General features: G+C 38.7%; 1 protein-coding gene across 1 annotated transcript in view; it reads left to right on the forward strand.

Moving 5' to 3' along the window:
* Window positions 1-1,743: 1,743 nt before the first annotated feature.
* The window catches only part of CUBN (cubilin), a 224,919-nt gene continuing 205,911 nt past the window's right edge, over window positions 1,744-20,751 (forward strand). Inside the window, exons 1-11 of the mRNA XM_036226882.1 lie at window positions 1,744-2,049; window positions 2,433-2,562; window positions 3,484-3,579; window positions 4,097-4,135; window positions 6,408-6,509; window positions 7,180-7,283; window positions 13,855-13,981; window positions 14,962-15,124; window positions 17,406-17,537; window positions 18,447-18,542; window positions 20,437-20,555. Coding sequence (XP_036082775.1) covers window positions 1,937-2,049; window positions 2,433-2,562; window positions 3,484-3,579; window positions 4,097-4,135; window positions 6,408-6,509; window positions 7,180-7,283; window positions 13,855-13,981; window positions 14,962-15,124; window positions 17,406-17,537; window positions 18,447-18,542; window positions 20,437-20,555 — 1,221 coding nt within the window. The 5' untranslated portion in view covers window positions 1,744-1,936. The remainder of the gene's footprint in view (window positions 2,050-2,432; window positions 2,563-3,483; window positions 3,580-4,096; window positions 4,136-6,407; window positions 6,510-7,179; window positions 7,284-13,854; window positions 13,982-14,961; window positions 15,125-17,405; window positions 17,538-18,446; window positions 18,543-20,436; window positions 20,556-20,751) is intronic.

Below are 20,751 nucleotides of genomic sequence, written 5' to 3' on the forward strand. Positions count from 1 at the left end.
ACTTGTTGTCATTACAGTATTTCTTAAACAAACAATAAAAAAGCATAAAACTCGCCACTTGACCTCCAGTATAACCTCATGTAATCAGCAACTTGCCAGCTATTTTTGCTATTTTTGTTGTTGTGGCTGAAGAAAACATGTATAAAACAGTGTTACATTTCTCTATAATATCACATTGTATCACCTTATTTGAGGGGTTAATTTTATATAGATACTGTCTAAAATTTTAAATAGCACTTCAAAGTTTTTCACAGACTATTTTCCTATTTTTGAAACCAATGAATTGACATGTAAAAGCATCCTTTTATTTTTCAAGACAGTTTCTATAGCAACCCATTTCCATCCCATCTTTTTAGCTCTGGTGTTAATTTTTCAAAAATTATGAAACGTACATAAAAATTTCCACTTTTAACATTTAAAGTTTAGTGGCATTGCATACATTCACATTGTCGTGCAACCATCGTAACTATCCATCTCTAGAACTTTTTTCCATCTTTTCAAAGTAGAATTCTGTACCCATTAAACAATAATTCCCCATCCTCCCTTCCCCCAGCCATCAAAACCACCATTCTATTTTCTGTCTCTAAGATTTTGACGACTATAAGTTCTTTATATGAGCAGAATCATTGAGTTTTTGTTCTTTTGTGTCTGACTTATTTCACTTAGCGATAATGTCTGCATGGTTTGTCTATGTTGTAGCATATGTCAAAATTTCCTTCCTTTTTAAGGCTGAACAATACTCATTGTATGTATGCAATACATTTTGCTTAGCCATTTATATCTATCGATGGACAGTTGGGTTGCTTCCAACTTTCAGCTATTGTGAATAATGAAGCTATGAACTGGTTGTACGACTATCTTTTTGAGTTCCTGTTTTCAACTTTTTGGGTATATACCCAGCATTGGAATAGCTGTACTATATGGCAATTCTGTGTTTAATTTTTTGTGAAGAACTGGCATCCTATTTTATAGTAACTGCGCCATTTTACATTCTCATGTACACAAGGATTCCAATTTCTTTATGTCCTCACCAACAACTTGATCCTCCTGGTTTTTGTTTGCTTCTTTGGTAGCGGCCCTCCAATAAGTGTGAAGTGGTATCTCATTGTGGTTTTGATTTGTGGTTGCCTAATAATTATGTTGTTCATTGTCTTTTCATCAGCTTTTTGGACATTTATATATCTTAATTGGATAAATGTTTGTTTTTTTTCTTTAGTCAGTTTCTTAATCGGGTTTTTTGTTGTTCAGTTACAGGAGTTCTCTATGTATTCTGGGTATTAATCTCTTACCATATATGATTTGCAAATATTTTTCCCACTCTGTTGATAATACCTTTTCATATGCAAAGTAGTCCAATTTACTTTTTTATTTTCTTCTTTTTTTGCCTGTGCTTTTGATGTCATATCTGAGAACCCATTGGGAAATACAATGTCATGAAGCTCTCCCCCTATGTTTCCTTCTAAGAGTGTTAATAGTTTTAGCTCCTATATTTAGTTATTTGATTCATTTTGAGTTAATTTTTATGCATGGTGCAGAGTAAGGGTCCAACTTCATTCTTTTGCATGTGGCTGTCCAGTCTTCCCAGTACCATCTGTTGAAAAGTGTTTACTTCTTAAGCAAGGATCGTTTTGTTTTCGTGGGTATTTCCAAAGCAGTTTGTTACCATCTCAAAGGTCAAACGGATAATGATTAAGTTGTACATTACTTAAAGGTAGATTTTGACCTCTCACAAGTTGAAGAGTATTGAAGATCTAAGATCATTTACATCTCTTAGGAAGAAAAAATAACAGCCTTCTAGGGCAAGAAAGAACAAAAAACTTGCAGGCATTCCACAGGTCAAAGTACATTTGTCTGGTTTACTTTCTCCAGACTCCTACACTCAGTTGGTCGAAGTGGTGGCTTCTCACCTGACAGCCCAGAAGGGCTGGTGAGGAAGATGTCTTTACCTTTTCTTTGGAGTCTGGTTATTTTATTGACATTTGCTGAATCAGATAGCGAAGCTGGAAGACTGGAGCTGCAGAGACAAAAAAGAAATAGTGACCTCCAGCAGTAAGTAGACAGTGGACTGGTTCCGCTGACGGGCTCTGGTAGCTCCTTGTCCATTTTCGGAAATAGCCAGATAAGCAAAGGTGCAGTGGTTCTTGAGGGAAATAATGATGTTAAAAACAAATAGGGAAGACATTTGGACTGGCATGTGGAATTATCTTCTTATACACAAATTATTTATCATTTTACAAATAAGACAAGTATGCAGTTACTATCTCTAGGAGTTTGCGGAGAAAGGAATGGCAGATGAACAGGGGGAATTTGGTTGAGCTGACCCAAGGTGGAGGTGTATGAAGTCTGTAGTTATTCAGTGAGAAACTTCATTCTTTGGATTTAAAAATCATGTGTGCTAATTATTGATACATTCTCTGGTTTCAATTTTATAGACCTCAAATGGCTACAGAGAGAGGAAATTTAGTGTTTCTTACTGGGTCTGCTCAAAACATTGAATTTAGAACTGGATCCCTGGGAAAAATTAAATTAAATGATGAAGACGTTGGTGAATGTTTACATCAGGTAATACATTGAAAATATATTGAAGTAATTTTGTATATCGATATATGATTGCTTAATTGAACAGGTCCGTATAAGTCTGTAAATCTTTAGCCCAGGAAACATAATCGGAGGTGACCAAGCCGTTGTAAAGAACAATGCTCTAGGGTTAACGCTGCGCAGAGGGAGTGCCGCTCGTAGGAAGTGGCTCATTGTGCAGGCTCATGTGCTTTAGTTAGAAGGTACAGAGGGTGGCACAGGGACTCTTCCCCAGGAGGATCAGGAAAGGAGGGGACCAGAGAAAGGAATAGATGTGACCTGTTCACTTTTGCTACAGAGCGAATTGTCCAATTCTCCTGCCTTGCTGAGTTTTCAGTGCTCATTGTCTGCTGCCTCGCGCTGGTATAGAAGCCGTAGCGTGGAAGCTGTCTTTATTTAGGGCTTCCTGCGTGGGCCGTCCACGGCGCTCAGCGCGTGGCATGCGTTATCTCATCTAACCCTCACTGCTACCGCACGAGGTTGGCTTGATTACCCTCCTGCGTGCAAGGGAGGTGAAGAAACACTGTAGCACTTCCGGAATCTGCCCAAGGACACACGAGGAGGGGCTGAGCCAAGATTTAAAACCAGAACAGTCTGACTCCCAGCCAGGCCTTTAACAAGCACTCAAAACTGTTATCATAGGGGAAAAAAAGCAAATGGAAAGTACCTTGGTAAATTGTCACTGAAAAAGGTAAATGGAATTATTTATACCATGGCTTTTTTTAGTCTGATGTTCATTATACATGGCACTGTTTTGGTTTTTATAATAATAGGCAAGATCTTAGTGCTTAAAATAGAAAACTATTCACATTTTAAAATTTTATGATAACATAATTTTTTCACTAGCATTCTCCCCCTCTTTCTTTTTCTCTTCTTCTTTCTTCTTCTTCTTCTTCTTAAAATTAGATCCAGAAAAACGAAGATGATATTACAGACTTAAAAAGGAACACAACTAGTCTGTCTCAAAATATTTCTAGTCAAATCCATCAGCTCCATTCCAAGGTAAGTCTGACATCCTCAGCATTAGTGCAAACAAGTTCTCCTTAATTCAGCTCCTTGAGTAATCATTTTGTAGGAGACAGACCAACTTTGTGCGCTCTGTAGAAATTTAGCGCTGTAATTATAAACTTTTTGGCTAAATGACACAGCTCTAATAGAGGACGTGGAAGTGGCGATGGGCAGGAGACTGGAAATGCTGTGGCAAGAACTTGTTGCATAAGTAGGCCTTGCTCATGTTCTGATAACAGCCTTCTTATTGGTGAAATGGGTGAATGTTTGTCATTAATAAAAATTCCCAGAATCAATGCATGCAGAGAAGCAATAAATCAACTCATCGTTAGGTTGTACTTTTGAAAAATGCTTTAAAAAAAATCTTGAAGGAGAGGGATGAAGAGGGGTGCAGCACAAACGGGTAAAGTGAGTCCCCAGCAGAGGGTATTAGGGAAGCCTGTGAGGGGATAATATATATAAAATGCCTTCCAACCAGCTAATTTTTATGCTTTTTCCTCCCCATTTCTAGTTTGTTGATCTTGAAAGACAATTTCAGAGCTTACAGCAGGTAAGTCCCATAACTGCTGGATAGCTAACATCTTTTACTGAAAGCACATGAGAATTATTGGTGGAACTGGTATTCTTATTTTAGGGTGGATGGCTGATCACTATCGAGGACTTTGATTTTCCCCATAGTTTACTGCTCATCATAGTTTATGCATCCCAGGATGCTGATGAAGAGCCTGAGTCTCAGAGTGGTGAAGTGACTGGCCCAAGGTCACTGAGTGTGTGAGTCGTGGGGCGTGTGACGCCTTTGACTCTGAGTTCAACAGTCCACGTGTCCTTCTTCTGGCACCGTCACCCATGTGTGGTGTTACGGTGGGCTTAAGAGTGCTATGCCCGGTCAGCTTGTCACCACCCAGCTTGCTGACTCTGGCATCAAGGACTTTGAAAGGCCACGCATTATCTCTAACATTAAATTCAGAAGTCTGAGTTATCACAAAATATTTCAAATTTCTTTAAAAGTACATTTGCTGGTAATTAAATTTGAACAGTTTCTTAGAGCATATCTTTTATAATTTTACTCCATGATTATAAACTAGTCCTTATAATTTTAGATGTCTTACCCTTTTTGTAGATAGCTGGCATTTTTAAGACTTTCATGGAAGCCATAACCTCTATCCACAGAAATGCATAGACTGTCCCTATACCTACAATTTTGAACACAACATAGGGAATTCCAGGTTAAGAATCTCTGCTCTAATATTCTTGATCTGTTTTCTACCTTTGGTGTTTTAAATTTGGCAAACTAGTTCATGTATTCTTTTTCCCGACCTTGATAACCATTCATTGCTCTCTTAGTCCTGGCTTTTTAAGGGCGTTATTGAGTCAATGAAAATGAGCAAGGCATCTATCCACCTGTGGGGCAAGACACAGCACTGGAGTTTTCGTGCTTCTAGAATTCTTCGTTATTCCTACCAAATGCCAGGAACTGGGGGCTGTGGTCAAGATCAGCTCAGACTGTCCTCCCTCCCACCATCCCCCAGGGAGAATTTTTAATGATGTTTGTACTAAGTGCCTTGATGCCTTTGGATAGGGCAAGTGCTCTCTGGGCATTACAGGCTCCACTGTTCTTTATTGTCTTCCTCCTGACTAGCTTACTGGTTCCATTTCCTGTTGACCTTCCCCTCCTCCCCACCCCAAGACTTTTGTGTTTTTAATCCCCAGATAGAGTTGCTTTTGTACACCAGAAAAACTTTTAATGAGATTGTGGTTAACTTTCTTCAGAGTGTTATTTGATGAACAGGGCTAACTATAGTATTGGGACAAAGATAGACAAATAGAATAATGAGAGAAAACAGAGTCCAGAAGAGACCCCCACATGTAGGGTTTCCTGACTTATGGCAAAGGTAAAGAGAGAATGTGCTTTGCAATAAATAGTGCTAAGACAGTTAGCTATCCTCTGGTTCTCAGTTTCATCTGTAAAATGAAAGGAACAGACCTGATTTTCTTTGTGATTTGCTGAATGTTAAAAAAAAAAAAGAATAATTGGCTCCTATTTTAATTTTGAAAACGGACAATTAGACGATGATCATGTGAAATTAATAGAATAGCTTTCCTTGCCCAATCACTTGTCCTCTCTAAAGAAGTTTTCTCTGCTCCCATTACAAATCTTACAAGATTGGAACTGGTAGCTGACGTAAGATTCTCTAGGTTGTATAGACAAAAGCAAGTCTGTCTGTGAATCTGGTCTGAAAGCAGTCACGTGAACACGGGAGTGGAGGGCGTATCTAAGCCGGTTCCATTTCAGACAAAGAGACTTGGATGAAAAGAGTTCAGTCATCTTAACCCGCGGAGGAAGGGCGACAGCAAAAGATGATCAGATTTCAAATGCTTATCTGTAGGTACCAAAGACGATAAAAGCAGCAAAAGAACTGGAATTTCCGTTTTATTTTCTTAGTACAATAGGGATATCCGTTATTGTTCCCATACCTGAAATCTTTACTCTTGTCAACCAATGTATAATTCTCTGGTGAATGATATTTTTCCAAAGAATAGAGCGAGGATCTTCTCTCCTCATACTTCATCCCGTCCATGGTTAAACACATGTAAATAGTGAAGGAATATGAACAGGACTAATAGTATGAAACACTGTATTTTTCTGCAAGAGAGTGGATTTGAAGAAGAATTTTAAGTAATTGGTTTAAACTCTAGAGGAAGACCCTGAGTTGAGTGGGAGTAAAATGCAGTGTTTCATACACACCCGAGCTGGAACACATCTTTCACTGCTGGGTGCCTCCAGCCCGATTACCTTGCCAACTGTCCTGTGTTTGTTTCAGACGGTGGGCAAGAAGGTTTGCGGCAGCAATCCCTGCCAAAATGGTGGAACCTGCCTCAATCTCTATGACTCCTTTTTTTGTGTCTGTCCCTCACAGTGGAAGGTGAGTCACTTGGTTTTTGGTTAAAAATGATGGTGAGTCAGCATCTGTGGTTTCCTTGGAATCATTCAGACATTTTAAATTGTCCAGCCAAAGTTTCCAGGAGTATGTGGCCATCTGAATCAGAATGAATTATACCACGTATACCGAAACCCGAACAATGACAGGCATGATCATCTAACCCACTAAATGCTAAGCCATCTTCAGGAGGGGCTCACGTCATTGGATAACTATACGGAAGAGCATGCCTGATATTTCAGTTAGCGTTAATTTAAATTGTTCACCATCGGAAGTACTAAGTGGATCTTGACATAGCCACGTAAATTTTTTTGCTTTTTTCTATTCATGGAGAAAATGTTCTGGACATTGCATTAAAAAAAAAAATTGTCGAATATTCTCAGGCACAGCACCAATATAAAATGAGAATTGGCAGAAGGATTCTTCTTGTGTGGCTGGTGTTTTCTCACGAAGAGCCTTTCGGCTGCATTAGGCAAAGTCTGAGTTCCAGAAGAAGGGTAACTGGAGACTGATGTTAGTGTTAGTATTGTTATCTTTGCCTTGACCAAGGACTTTGTTACTGTCGTGTTTGAATCCTTAAACATCTCATATGAACATTGGCCCCTGACGCCTCTGTGATCTGTGGCACCTGACTTTGTCCTTTATGCGAACACAGGGTCCTCTGTGCTCGGTTGATGTTAATGAATGTGAGATTTACGCAGGAACACCCTTCGGCTGCCCGAATGGAGCCTCGTGTATAAATACAGCGGGGAGTTACAGGTAACTTTTTCTTTCTCTCTCTCTCTCTTTTTTTAAACAACAAGCATTTATTTTTCATACTCATGGGTCTGTGGATTGGCTACGGTGGCTCTGCTTCTGTTCAGGTTGGGTCTGCATGTCTCATTCTTGGGCTGTGGCTGGAGGAACAGCAGGAAAGTTCTTCCCATGGTCAAGGTCAGGAGCTGCCAGAGGGTTGAGCAAAAACATGTAAAGTCTCTGAAAGCTTTAATTCAAAATTGATGGTCACTTTTGCCTATTTTTAAATATATATTTTAAAAGTATATATTTTAAATATATTTTGTATATATACATATATATGTGTGTGCATGTGTGTGTATGCATATATGTGTGTGTGTGTGTGTGTACACATACATGCATGTTTTTGAAGGACTAAAATGTCCCACAGTTAAGAACATCTAAGATTAACCATCTGTATCTGCAGCAAAATTAGGTACTCTGTGGGGAAAAATGTGGCTCTGCTTTAAAGTATACATAACTACTTACTTAGATTAAGAAAAGCTGTGCATCCTCCATGAAAAATCCTTTCTGTAGAGGCCCTGGGGAACTGGATAAGGCCACTGGCTGGCATAGAGCATAAGGATGGCCTGGTGCAAGATAAGGCCAAAGGGTTCCTAAGAGTCAGAGCACAGAAGCCACTGCTTTAAACAGAAGAGAATGTAGACAAACAGGGGTTCTATGGAAAACGACCTCACAGGGTGATCTGATCATAAATTCCCAAGTAGGCAGAAACGCCCCAGACATGTGACTTCTTCAGGGCAGGGCTTGTCTTTGCCTTAAGCAAGCCCCATCCATTGTTGCCTGTGCATCTAGGTTAACATACTTTTGAAATAGCCCCCTTTCGTACCCTTCCTAATACCCATACCCTAAAGGAGCACATAATCCTCACTATCCTGTGATCTGATCTCTGCCTTGCTTTCTCCCCGCCTTCGGGTAACCTTCCTTGTCTTTCCTCCTTAATTTCTAGGGTTTAGAAGAAACCGTAAACTACTATTTTCAAGACCATTTTTCTCAGTCTGTTGACATCTCTCTTCCAGGCATAGCCTCTGTTTGGTTCAAATAAATTATTATAACAATTCTCTAGAGGTTTGGTCATTCTTCTGTTGACAAGGGCCCCTCACCACCTTAGTGAGCCACTGCTGTACTCATTTAACACATGAGTGAGCTAACTGACTTAACAAGGATATTTCCATTCAGGTGCTCAGTAAAATGTTGACCATAAAAAGATCAGAAATTAAACCGAGGATATATTTTTTTCAACTACTTAACTTGCACTGCCTTCGATTAGATACAAGGCCCCTGACCACAGTCGTCACGCTGCCCCTTCTTCTCCTGTGACTGTCTCTGCCGGATGGCTTGTCTACAGCATCCTCCTGCTCAGCTCAGGCACCGCCCTCTCCAGGAAAACTGCCCTCCCCTCACCAAGCATCGTCAGGCATCATGACACATCCAGGTTCCCATCAGACTCTAGAAATACTGGTCGTTAAAGTTATGACGCTCGACATATTATCTTTTTAAATAATCAAGTCTAAAATTTTATGACAGGTAGATGTCAGACTTACTTCTGTAAAGTTTCTTAAAATCACTTCCTAAAAATCTCCAGACATTATCTTTGCCCGTATTTCAGTTGGTCTCTTGTAGTCTGTGATTATTGAAAGATAAAGAAATTGGTTTATTATGGTGTGAACAGTCTTCCAGCCCTCTGAGGTGTAATCTCGTGGAGTAAAGGGCAGTTATTTGTTCTCTTAGTGCTGTCTCTGTTATCTTGTCCTTCCATTTCCTTGTAACAATATTCATTCTGTTCTTTCCAGCAATAATACGTGCAGTAATTTTGTTTCTTATTTTCTTGTCATCTGTTAACACACTGTTTTCTCCAAAAGCAGTCGCTATCCTTCTCTTTTTCATTTAATTGTTCTTTTGATCTCATCTTAAAACGTTTTTTGCTCATTCTAAGTTATAAGCTTAACTCATTGAAACTTCTGGTAAATATATCCATGAGTTCATCATTGTGCAAAACCAAAATTAACCTCCCCTGACTTAAGTATTATGTTATTAAAGAGCCTTTGCTCTCAGGACTTTGTTTCTCACTGAAATGACCCCTCCACCCCATTTCTGCTTTTATAAACATTCATGCGTGGGCTAGGTCTAGAATGTGCACCTCATCTTTCATTCTCTTGAAAGCATTAGCTCTGGTTTCTGTTCGTGAGCATTTATCACGGAGAATTGTTGCTTAGAGATATCGGTAGCAAATGTCCGAATTCCCAGCGCTAATACTTTATTGCCTTCCTGATATCCAGAAATGTCCCGCAAATTAGATCTCACTCTGGTCTTTCTTTATCATCACTGTCTTCCGGGCTCTTGCAAACCAACAGAGTTGTCAAAGATGTGCAAGTGGGATGAGAACTATAGACTGAGGCAAAATCTTTCCCCCCCCAGCACATTGTATTTTCCCATTAAGTCCCGTGATTCAAAACAAAACAAAACAACAACAACAACAACAAAAACCTTAACATAATTATTTCATGTCAGGGGTGAGAGTTCTTTGTCCGGATACAAATTGACGGGGTGGAGGGAGAATATTTATTTATTTTCTCTTGGGGGCCTCCTAAACAGTGGATTCAGCTTTTAAGAGCAATGCTGAATTCTCTCTTGTACCCACCTATAAAAGAAAGCCCAAAAACCCATTGTGCTGACTGGAGATGGTTTTGTTTTCTAATCTCTGTCCTTTTTAGATTTATTTGCTGGAGGACATTAGAGAGCAGAGCATTTAATCTGGTTTCTTCCTCTTGATATGGGGATGGTTTAGGAAGCCTTGTGAAGTCCACTTGATTATCTACAATGTAAATGCTCTAATTCAGGCTTGTGATAGAGACTTTTGAAGGAAAAAAGTACATAGAAAAATGTGCATGAGTATAAGACTAAATTCTTGTTTCGTGCAAGTCTGCGTACAGTGAAACAGCAATCAGATGCTTTCTTGTGTTCTTCTATTAACTACATGACATTACATCCTTGTTCATCAGTAGCTTCTCTGTGGCTAGTAACTCTGGGGAACTTCGATAGACATTTGTTAAAGTTAAACTTGAGGGAAAAAAAACACAAAAACTTGAGCTCCTGTTGACTAATCTGGAGCTGCATAAACAGGGCCATGGGGTGGGGCAGAGTTTGCTCTGGCTTTGGGGCCTCTTTTTGGGGTCTCTGACCCTGGGAGCCCATTTACTCCAAAGAAAAAAGGAGTCTTTATTTAAAGGGATAAACAATTCATACTTATAAAGACCTTTGAAAGATAAGGCACTATGTAAATGCTAATTAATTGGAAGTCCTATTTCATGGAAAAATTTCTGGTTAAAATTATGTTTTAGAGCATTGAAAGTAGAACAAGGAAAACCTTTGTGTGTTTTCACCAGGAGGTCTTACGGCTGGAGGTCTTGCCCTCAGCTGCTTCAGACAGCTCATGGATAATATTTTGCCACTTTTCAGTGCTGTTTTTGCCTCTTTCTTCTGAATAAGTGAGTCTTATTGTTCCCCTGCTTCCTTTGCATTAAGATAGCCCTTGGTGATCCAAACTTGCCAGGCATGGATGTTATACGCTGTGTACTTCAGGCTGAGATCAAAAAGGCTTTCTGGAGAAAAATATTGAGTTTGTTTTCGGTTTCTGTTTCTGTTTCTGTTTGTTTCTTTTTATTTTTTTCTTCCCCTAGAAACACTATGATAAGCATGTTCCATTTTCTTTATCTCCATTCTTTTCACTGGTGGCTTTTAAATCATAAAGAGCTTAAAGGATGAGGATGATCTGGTTTTAGCTCAGATGGTAGTTAGGTATTAAACTTATTACCTCTTTGAACCATGGACTCGAAAGTAAGTTAAACTATAACTATGAAAGTGTATTTGACCTCTTCTCAATTGTCAAGTGCACTTGCAGTGATTTTGAAGACTGAAAAGCACAGTTTTGTTCCTCAGGAATCAAATCAACAATAGATTTTCAAAAGTGACTTCTTCAGGGAAGTATATAATTCATTATTCTTTTTCTTTAAGGGCATATTCAGATACTAGAAGAATACCTTTCACGTACAAACACTACCATGTTATAAAAAGACACATAAAAAGGGAAAGTTTTCACCTTTTTCAATCCAGGGATATGATATGGAAAAACAGTGGTGCAGGGGGGAGTAACACAGACATAGGTTTTAATTCATTTGCAAATCACTAATTCTGCAGCCCTGGGGACTGTGAGCCTTGCCAGTAAATATGAGATGGAGAATACTGGGCTTCGAGGATCATGGAAAAGAAGCCATAGTGTACTTGACTTCTTCCTCCCCACCTCTTTCTTCTTATCCCATTATCTAAACTTAAATGAAGGAAGTGTACTGTGTAGCTGTTTAGAGAAGAGTATAGGATTAAAATTCACTCATCTCCAAGTGACAATAGCAAGGGAGAAGCAAAAGAGAGATAAACGAGAGGGTTTAACTGTAGGTCTATGAACTAGAATCTCCTCTCAAATCTTAAGTTATTTTCCAATGGTAAAGCGCTTTTAGTGATAAGATAAATACAGTTTTCTGAGTACTTCCTACAGGAAAATGCTTTTAGATCCCAAGATGAAAATAGTGTTTATACATTGGCAAGAATCAAAGGCAGAAGGAGTCGTTACATTGTGTGAGATGAACAGTTGGTCGGTATGGTCAGGATTTAAACCTGGATAGTCTTGTCCCATGAGGTTCAGAATACCCACTTCTCTCATACATGATAGACTCAGAACGTTAGTAATAGTTGGTTTAAAGACTTTTTAAAAAATTGGCAATTGGCAAGTGGTAAAATATACTTTGAGCAAGGAGCCACCTGGATCAGTTGCTCAAATGTACCTATGAAATAGTCTAAAGTTCTATAATCTCCAAGCATCTAATTAAATTCTTTGAAAGAATAGTCTTTGTAAGAATGGGAGAATGCAGAGGAAAAGGGAAAAGAATATGAGAGGGGGAATAGGGAAAGAAAGAGAGGAGAGAGAGATAAATAGCTTTCAGTAGGAAATGAATAATTGAAATTCTTTTTAAGTTTAATCCTCTACTGCTATTAATCTATGACCTTACTTGAGACAGGCAACCTTGGAATGCTCAGGAATGTGATTCTTAATGGAACAGCTTTTACACAATTATATATTCACGTCGCAAATTGCATGGGACATACGCGTACCAAAAAAGTATTCATTTATCTGAAATTCAAATTTAATTGGGTATTCTTTACCTTTATCGGCTAGGCCTGGCAACTCTCCGTGTGAATGCCTGAATGGTACTTACCATGTTCTTATTCTTTGTCTCAGGCCACATTTATTGATCTCTTCTTTCATAGGACCCACCCAAAGGTGCCACCCCAGAAGTTTTTCCTGGGATTCTCCCTGGGTACACCAAGTTCTCTTCTGAGTGCAGTGATTATTGATGCTTCCCCAAATTTTCATTTTTGACACTATCAATCACATGTTCACTTTCAGCCATGGACATCAGCTGAGTTCATTGTGCCTCAATGTGTGTTTTTAAAAGAACTTCTTTACCTCGTAGGATTACCCCCTTTCCAGAACACTCAGAAACTAGTTCATGGTTCATGGTCATACAGGTCCCTCCTTGTCTCCACCTCTTAGCCCCAATGGTGAGCTTCTCCCATGAGGTCCGACGTTGCCACGTCAGGCAAATAATGACCTCTGGGCCTGGCTCTCCACAGTATCAACCATGTTTTGATGTGTATAAATAAGATTGGGCTCTGTGACCCCTCTCTACCCCTTCCTGCTTCCCCAAGTGCTGTTCTCATAGCTTCCGCATCCCCTTTGAAGATGCAGTACAGATATAAAGCTAACACAGCAATTTTAAGAATTATATAACGTTTAAAGAAAGTTTAAAACAACTTTGCTTATTTGATTATTGTTGAACTGAAATCTTGTAACAAATCACCTGCTGCTAGCTTAGGTCTTATATAATCATTACATTTTGTGAGTTAAAATGTGACTATGAAAGAAATGTTGCTATGTTAACTACATCTCTTATGGATAGAAGTATTGCCCTTTGTAATATAATAATAATTATCATAGATGCGGATATCTCATTGCTCATTGGGTTATATAATCAATCCTAGAGAACAGTCAGGAATTTATCAGTTCAGTCAAGGTCACCTGTGCTTACCAGTGGGTCCAGTTAGACAGACAATGAGTGAACTCATTAATCTCTCCCTTGCCCATCTTGAACAAACTCTAAGTTTATAGCTGTCTGACCTTTGAAAGTACTCTTCGATGTCATGACACCAGAAGAATTTACAGTGATCATCTTGCTCAGATAGTAAGGTGTGCCCCACTCATACTGTATTTGAGAAGATCACACATTTACTCAGTCCATTTCTTGAAATAAAACAGAGTGATTTTCTTCTGAGACTTTAGCCAGTAAGCCTAGTTTGCTGGTTTATGATTCCACGTGAATGCCATTGATCTGAAATTGGACTTTTTTTTTTTTATTGATGCTAAGAAACAGATACTCACCCTGACACGAGCCCTGATATTGTTCCCTTGTGTAACCAACAGTTGTCACTGCTCACCCGAGACACATGGCCCCCAGTGCACCTCCAAATATGATGACTGTGAAGCGGGCTCCCAGGCGCTCTGCGTCCATGGCATCTGCGAGGACCTGGTCCGCGTGCAGGCCGGAGAGGTGGGTTCTTTTCGGAACATGACTCCTTGGAGGGAGTCAGCGTCACTGGAGTCGCATCCCTTGTGACTACGTGCAAGCACAGCTCTGTGAGACTGCAGACAGCATACTGCTTCCTGCCCTTAAGCAGGGCGCGGGCAAGGAGGGAGATGAGGGTTGTCTGCAAATAAGCAGAAAACTAGACCCAGAAGATACGATATCATTATATAAATTACTAGTATTTTTATTACCCCTTCATGAACCTCTCTGAGCTGTGGTCTTCTCTTGGCTTTGTGAATGTTAAAAGCGACAAGACATGAAAACACAAAAGATGTGCTCTTGTCAGCAACATGCTGTTTTAAGGAGTCTGAGTCTTTCTCTGGCTCCCGAGCCCCTGTGGCTGCTGCAGACTTGTGAACCCACCTCCCTGAGTGCCCCTTGTGCTCTGGGTTCCGACGGCCTTGACTCTTGCCACTCAGGGGTTGCCCAGCTCCTGCTGCTTGGCCTTGCATGAGGCCTTCAGGTCTTTATTTTTAGTTCTATTTTTTTTCTACCCACATGATGGAAAATGGTTCCCCTTCCAATGATGGTGGAGGGTGAGGGGGTGGGGGGTGGGGTGGGAGGAGAGACTTTCAAAAAGGAAACAAACAGAATTGATTTTCTAGAGTCTGTGCCTACATGGGTGTTTTTCCCTCTAAAAACATAGCAGGCTGAGTTGATTGACTTTAATTATATTGACTTACAGTTCTTGATTGTTGTTGCTCTTTCCCTGGCATCTTTGGGGCAAATTATAGGTTTCTTTTACTCTGAAATAAAGATGTTTCTCTTTTTGCATGGTCTGGTCTAAATGCTTAATCATATGTGAGCAAAAAGAGAAGCCACTCAATTGGCCTTATGGAAATGAACATCAGGGGATAAGCGATTGGGGGCTTGGTGAGATTTTCCAAGGCTTTTCATACTCATTTCCTCGATCATTTTCATTCCCACTCTTCTCATCCTGCCAGCCCAAGTACCGCTGCGTCTGCCATCCTGGGTGGACGTCCCCGCAGAACAGCTCGGCCTGTACGCTGGACATAGACGAGTGTAGCCTCCAGCCTGCACCTTGTTCACCACTTGCACAGTGTTTCAACACTCCAGGCTCTTTCTATTGTGGGGCCTGTCCTACAGGTACGTGGGCATGTCCACGCCCAGCCAGAGGCGCCGTGCTGGGTTCTGCATACCAGCCAGCCCGGGTGCCAGAACCGATTTCTTTCCTCTGCTGAGGGATAAGAAGACCGTTCTTAGGAGACATTCCAGTTCAGCGTCATGTCCTGTCTCACGGACTCCCACCCCTGACCATCTTACTGCTGTGACAATTCAACAGCAGAAATGGGAACTTTGTCCCAAACTGCTAGAGTCAAACATTGGAGGCAGGGTTATCCATAGTTTGTGAGGTCAAATATTTTATTTCTATGGCCACCAACTGACCAGACTTGAGATCAAAACACACATGCTCTAATCCTACCTTTCACACCAGCCAGGTGTTTCTAAACTTGGACAAATCATTTGCCTCGTAGTGTCTCCACTAGAGTCTAATAGTTCTCACCGGCGTGTATCATTAGAAGATCCTGTGATTTTGCTATACGGAGGGATGTCCCACGCCATCACAGACCCACACAGACCAAACCTCCAGGGGCACATGTTGAGTTGCTGAAAACATGGACTGTGGACTCAGAGACCGCCTAGGTTCGAGTCTAAGCTTCATTTCTTACCATATGACATTGTCATCATCTATTCATGTGTATTTGTATAGCACCTACTATGAGCCAAGCGCTGTGCTGGGTGCACTGGTAAGAATTAACCAGACCTTGGAAAGTTTACCAGGCCTCTTTGCCCTTGCTGGGTGTTCTCAGAAAGTGGAGCACAGCATCTGTTTTCTTATGAAAACATCATTAAGACATTGTGCTAGGCAATTTTAATTCATGCAACTACAACAAAAACAGGAAGTGATAGGAATTAGTATTAGTCCCATTTTAAAATACAAGATCTTGAGACTCAGAGAAGGTAACTGACTCGCCCAGGCTTTTCAGCAGTCGGGATTCCAACCCAGGACTGTCTGGCTCTGAGCTGAGCTGCTGAAGACTCGCTCAGGATCACCAAAGAGCCCCCCCCCCGCCCCACCGACTGCTGCATTTAGTGACTTTTGTTTTAGTAAATTCATGTTATACGTTTAGCTCTTATACAACTAGGAGGAAATTGAAAGACATGTAGACTTTTTCTCCTTTAGTTCTCAGGAGCAAGCAAACTTTGCAAATAATCGCGTTCTTGAAAGTTATTTTCCAGTGACCATCTTCAAAAACTAGAAATTACAAAAAAATTATTTAAATTATAGAATGAGCCATGTGTTCTTACATTTCTTTTTATATTGTTAGAGAGAAAAAGAGGAACAAAAGCTTTTTGTTTTCCTGTTAATTATCTTATTTTTTTCCTGAATATCAAAGTAATATATGCTGCTTGTAAAATTTAAAAGAACTACAAAAATATGAAAAAAAATACCCATAGTTTTATCACTCAAAGGACTACCATTAATATTTGAGAATATTTCCTTCCAGCTTTTTTCTGTAAACTTATTTCTTCAACCACAAATAGGACACTTTTCTTTAGATTTTTAGAAGGGTACTCTACTTACATAAAAGAGAATAAGTATCTTAAAGGATTTACGAAGTTTTAAACATTCTTATAATTTTATTATTTGAATGATCAGTAATAAAACTTGTAATAATTGAATAAAACAAATGTTTAAATAAAATGACTGTCTCTTTCTTCATCTTTAATCTCCTTCTCCCAATGAGACTGCCGTTAACCTGTTCTCTCTCTTCTACCTTTTCCTCTGTGGATACAAACACACAGAAAGGATTTAAAAAAAAATCCTTTCCCAATTGGGATCATATTCTGCATATTATTCTGAAATCAACATGTGTGTGCATGTTATTAGAACTAGTTTTTTGCTTTCAGTTTTATAGATGAGTCATCATACATTCGGCTCTGCCCCTACTGACCATTGAGATTTTTTTCCCTCCACTAAGCAATGCTGCAGTGGACATCTGCTCACCTACATCTTTAAATACTGGCAGTTTTATCTCTATAGAATTAGTTTTAAGAAGTGGGATTTTTAGTCAGAAGGTAAATATTTTAAGAAATTTAATGAATACTGCTAGATTTCTTTCCAAATAGGTTTTGTTTATTTAACTTCTGACTAACCACACAGAAAAGTACCCCATATGTCCACCTCTTTGCCAGAATTTGATTCAAAGAATTTAAAATGATTTTTGCCAATCCAATTGGTAGGATATATCTTATTTTAATCTATTATTCCTTATAGTTAAGCAGGTTTTTATATGTTTTTGACTATTTGCACATCTTTGTTGACTTGTCTAGAGAGCTAACTTTTCATTTCTTATTTTTCTAGGCTGGCAAGGAAATGGATACGATTGCCAAGATATCGATGAATGTAAGATAAATAATGGCAGTTGTTCTGTGGCCCCACCTGTTGAGTGTGTGAATACACCTGGATCTTACTACTGCCAGTCCTGTCCACCAGGTGCTACACTAATTTCCTGATTCCATTACAGGCCAAAACATACATTCAAAACAGGATCTTGTGCTCCACTTTAAATATGACTTCTATATAAGGAGATAAACCTAATAGTGCAGAAAGTTTTACTTAACTTATGGATTCAGGGCACATTAGTACAGCTTAAGAAATAAATTTTTAAAATTTTGATAATCAATGGAATACAACTAGCTTTTATAAATTGTCAAAGAGCCTGTCAAGATAATGTAGAATTTGGAAATTTTCTCTGGAAAATTTTGGAGCTGTGGATCATACCTACAGCTCCATTGTTTCCACAAGTAATTTATTAATATGATGCACTCATGAGATATTTTACATATAAAGTTTACTAAATAACAGGCATGATAGTAAACTTATAATACATGTTAGTTTTCCTTCTCTTCTGGAAAAAAAATCATTACTAATCATTACTGCTATTCTCTAATCTAAATTCAGTCGCTTCCCAAGAAGTTCAGGGAGTTCTAAGTGATAAACTGAAACCCTATTTGTTTTATTAACATAAAACAACAGTACTTTGGACTTCTACAATAATTTGGCTCTAAGATCATCATGTCATGTGATTAAAAAAAAAAGTCAACTCTTTTAGCGTCAGCACTTTCTAAGTTACCAGTAGTTTTGTATATCTTTTTATTTTCATTTTTTAATTTTGTCATCAAAAACAACTCAGAACATTGTTTCTGAAATCAGGTTCCTGATTCTCGTGATCCTTTTTCTTAATTATGGAATTTTGTGTATGGTGCTGTATACATTTACGTTTTCTGTTTGATGATAGATAATCTCTGGTTGGTCTGGTTCATGATATTTGATTCTCAGATGGAGATTCTTCTTGTGTGTTCGTAACATCGTTTGTCATGCTCCTGCTCTTGCTGTGACTAGGGTACCAGGGTGATGGAAGAGTGTGCACACTTACAGACATCTGCTCCGTCGATAACGGAGGCTGCCACCTGCACGCGTCATGCTCCTCAGCGCTAGGTAATGGCTCCTCTCTCCCTCTGGGTGTGGGTAGTTTAATATGACCTCCGACAACAAATTGAGTTTTTAGAAACAAAATCCTCTATCCTCAAAATTCTCATTTTGATATTGAAACCAAAAATTAATTAATGTTATAAAACCGTACACTGGAATTATTTTTTAACGCAATAGACTATGCTCTCTTATGATCTGCTCTAATTTAGAAATAACTCCCCAAGATAATTAAGCAGCTAATTAATTCATAATTATATTTCAGAAAACATGAAGGCGAAAACAAGGGAGGATAGACGCACTTCTTTTAAGGACACTTTTATTTCTGTGCTATTGGCCAGGACTGACTTTGGTGGCTAACCCTGGCTTCAAGGGAGACAAATAAATATAGTCTTTATTTCAGGTGCACATACCCCTAATTAAAATAAGAAGGAAGGGAAAATGCATCTAGGGTGATAACCAACAGTGTCTGCAATGCTGTGTAAAAGTAGCTTCCCCTATAATTTTAAAAATACATATTGCTAAATTTTCTTTCAGAAATGTATCAATTTATATACACTCATCAACAGTGTATGAAAATATACATTTACCCCATTCCATTGACAATAATATATACTGTTAGTGTTTTTCATTTTAGCTAATATTATTAGCAAAAATTGCCTTCCCATTATTTTAATTGTGACTAATCCAATATTAAGAGTTTGATTACTAATAATTAGCAATTAACACTTTTCACGTATTTATTGGCCATTTTTTTCTATTCGTTCATATCTTTTGTTCATCTGCTTTCTTATTGATTTGTAAAATTTTATTATGTACTGAGGACATTATTTCATTATCTCTCTTATATTTCTCATGTATTTTTCCTGACATGTTGTTTTTATTTTTAATTTTGTGGTGGTATTTTCTATTTAGAAGTTGAAATTTTTACGTAGTCAAAAAGGTAAATCTTTTAGGATTTCTCCCTTTAGAGTTAGGCCCTCCCTACCGAACTATTTAAAAATAGTCAAGTATATTTTCTTTTATATTTTCATTTATTTTAAACATTATGATCTTTGACCTTTTTAGAATGTATTTTTGTTTATAATAGCAAATAGAGATCTAGCTTAATATTTTTGTCCAAATAGGTGGCTTGCCCCAACTCCATTTATTGAATAATGTATGATATCTCTTGCTATTTTGAAATACTGCTGTTATTCCTACGAACATGTCATGTATATGCATGTAAATATATATATATATGTATACACACACACATATATACATGTATATATGTGTGTGTGTATACATATATATATATATGAGAGAGAAAGAGAGAGCGAGAGAGAGAGAGAGTGTGAGCTGTGACTGTTTAAATGTGTATTAAATGATAAACAGCATACTGAAGTGGTTAGGAGCATGGATACTAGAAAAAGACTGTTTGGATCCTGATTTTCCTCTTGCCCTACCACATTGCAGCTGTATAGTATGTCTCCATCTGTAAATGGAGATGATGATAATACTTACTCATACGGCTCTTGAGAGGATTAAGTTAGTCGACATGTGTACAGTGCTTGCAACACATGCCATCATCATAAGAATACTTTTTTCTGCTATCAACCCTGCCAAGGTGAGAAACACCTCTTTTCCCTTGGTGTACCTCACTTCTGTGCACGGCTCAACACCAGTATGTACCAGTCAATTCATACGTGAAGTATTGGAGACCTGTAATGCCCTTCTTATTTTTAAGATTAAAAATAGAAAAATAAAGATTCTAGTATTTTCTTCTTACACCTTGTCTGCCCCTAGGCACATGCGGACTTGAATCTGGCAATTTCTTGTGTTGCTAACAGAGCCGCATTTTTGTTACTGGGTCTGAATTGAGGAGAGCTGTATTTACACTTTTATTTTTATTTCTGGGCAGGTTCCTTACCTCTCTGCACTTGTCTCCCGGGATATACTGGAAATGGTTATGGCCCAAATGGATGCATGCAACTCAGTAATATGTGCCCGAGTAACCCCTGTTCAAATGGACAATGTGTTGTGAGTTTTTCATTTTTCTGAGGCGATAGGGTACTTGAGAATCATAATTTTAGTTTCACATCTATGCAGTATGTTTTCTATGATTCATGAATTTTAAGGTAATGCTTAAGCTTAGGATAAGGAATTGTCTATTACTTTCAAATGACAAGTAAGTAGTAACTTTAGTTCCCAGGAAAAACCAATGTATTTATTTTTT

Source organism: Rousettus aegyptiacus, unplaced genomic scaffold (assembly GCF_014176215.1).
Source record: "Rousettus aegyptiacus isolate mRouAeg1 unplaced genomic scaffold, mRouAeg1.p scaffold_m13_p_10, whole genome shotgun sequence".
NCBI lineage: Eukaryota > Metazoa > Chordata > Mammalia > Chiroptera > Pteropodidae > Rousettus > Rousettus aegyptiacus.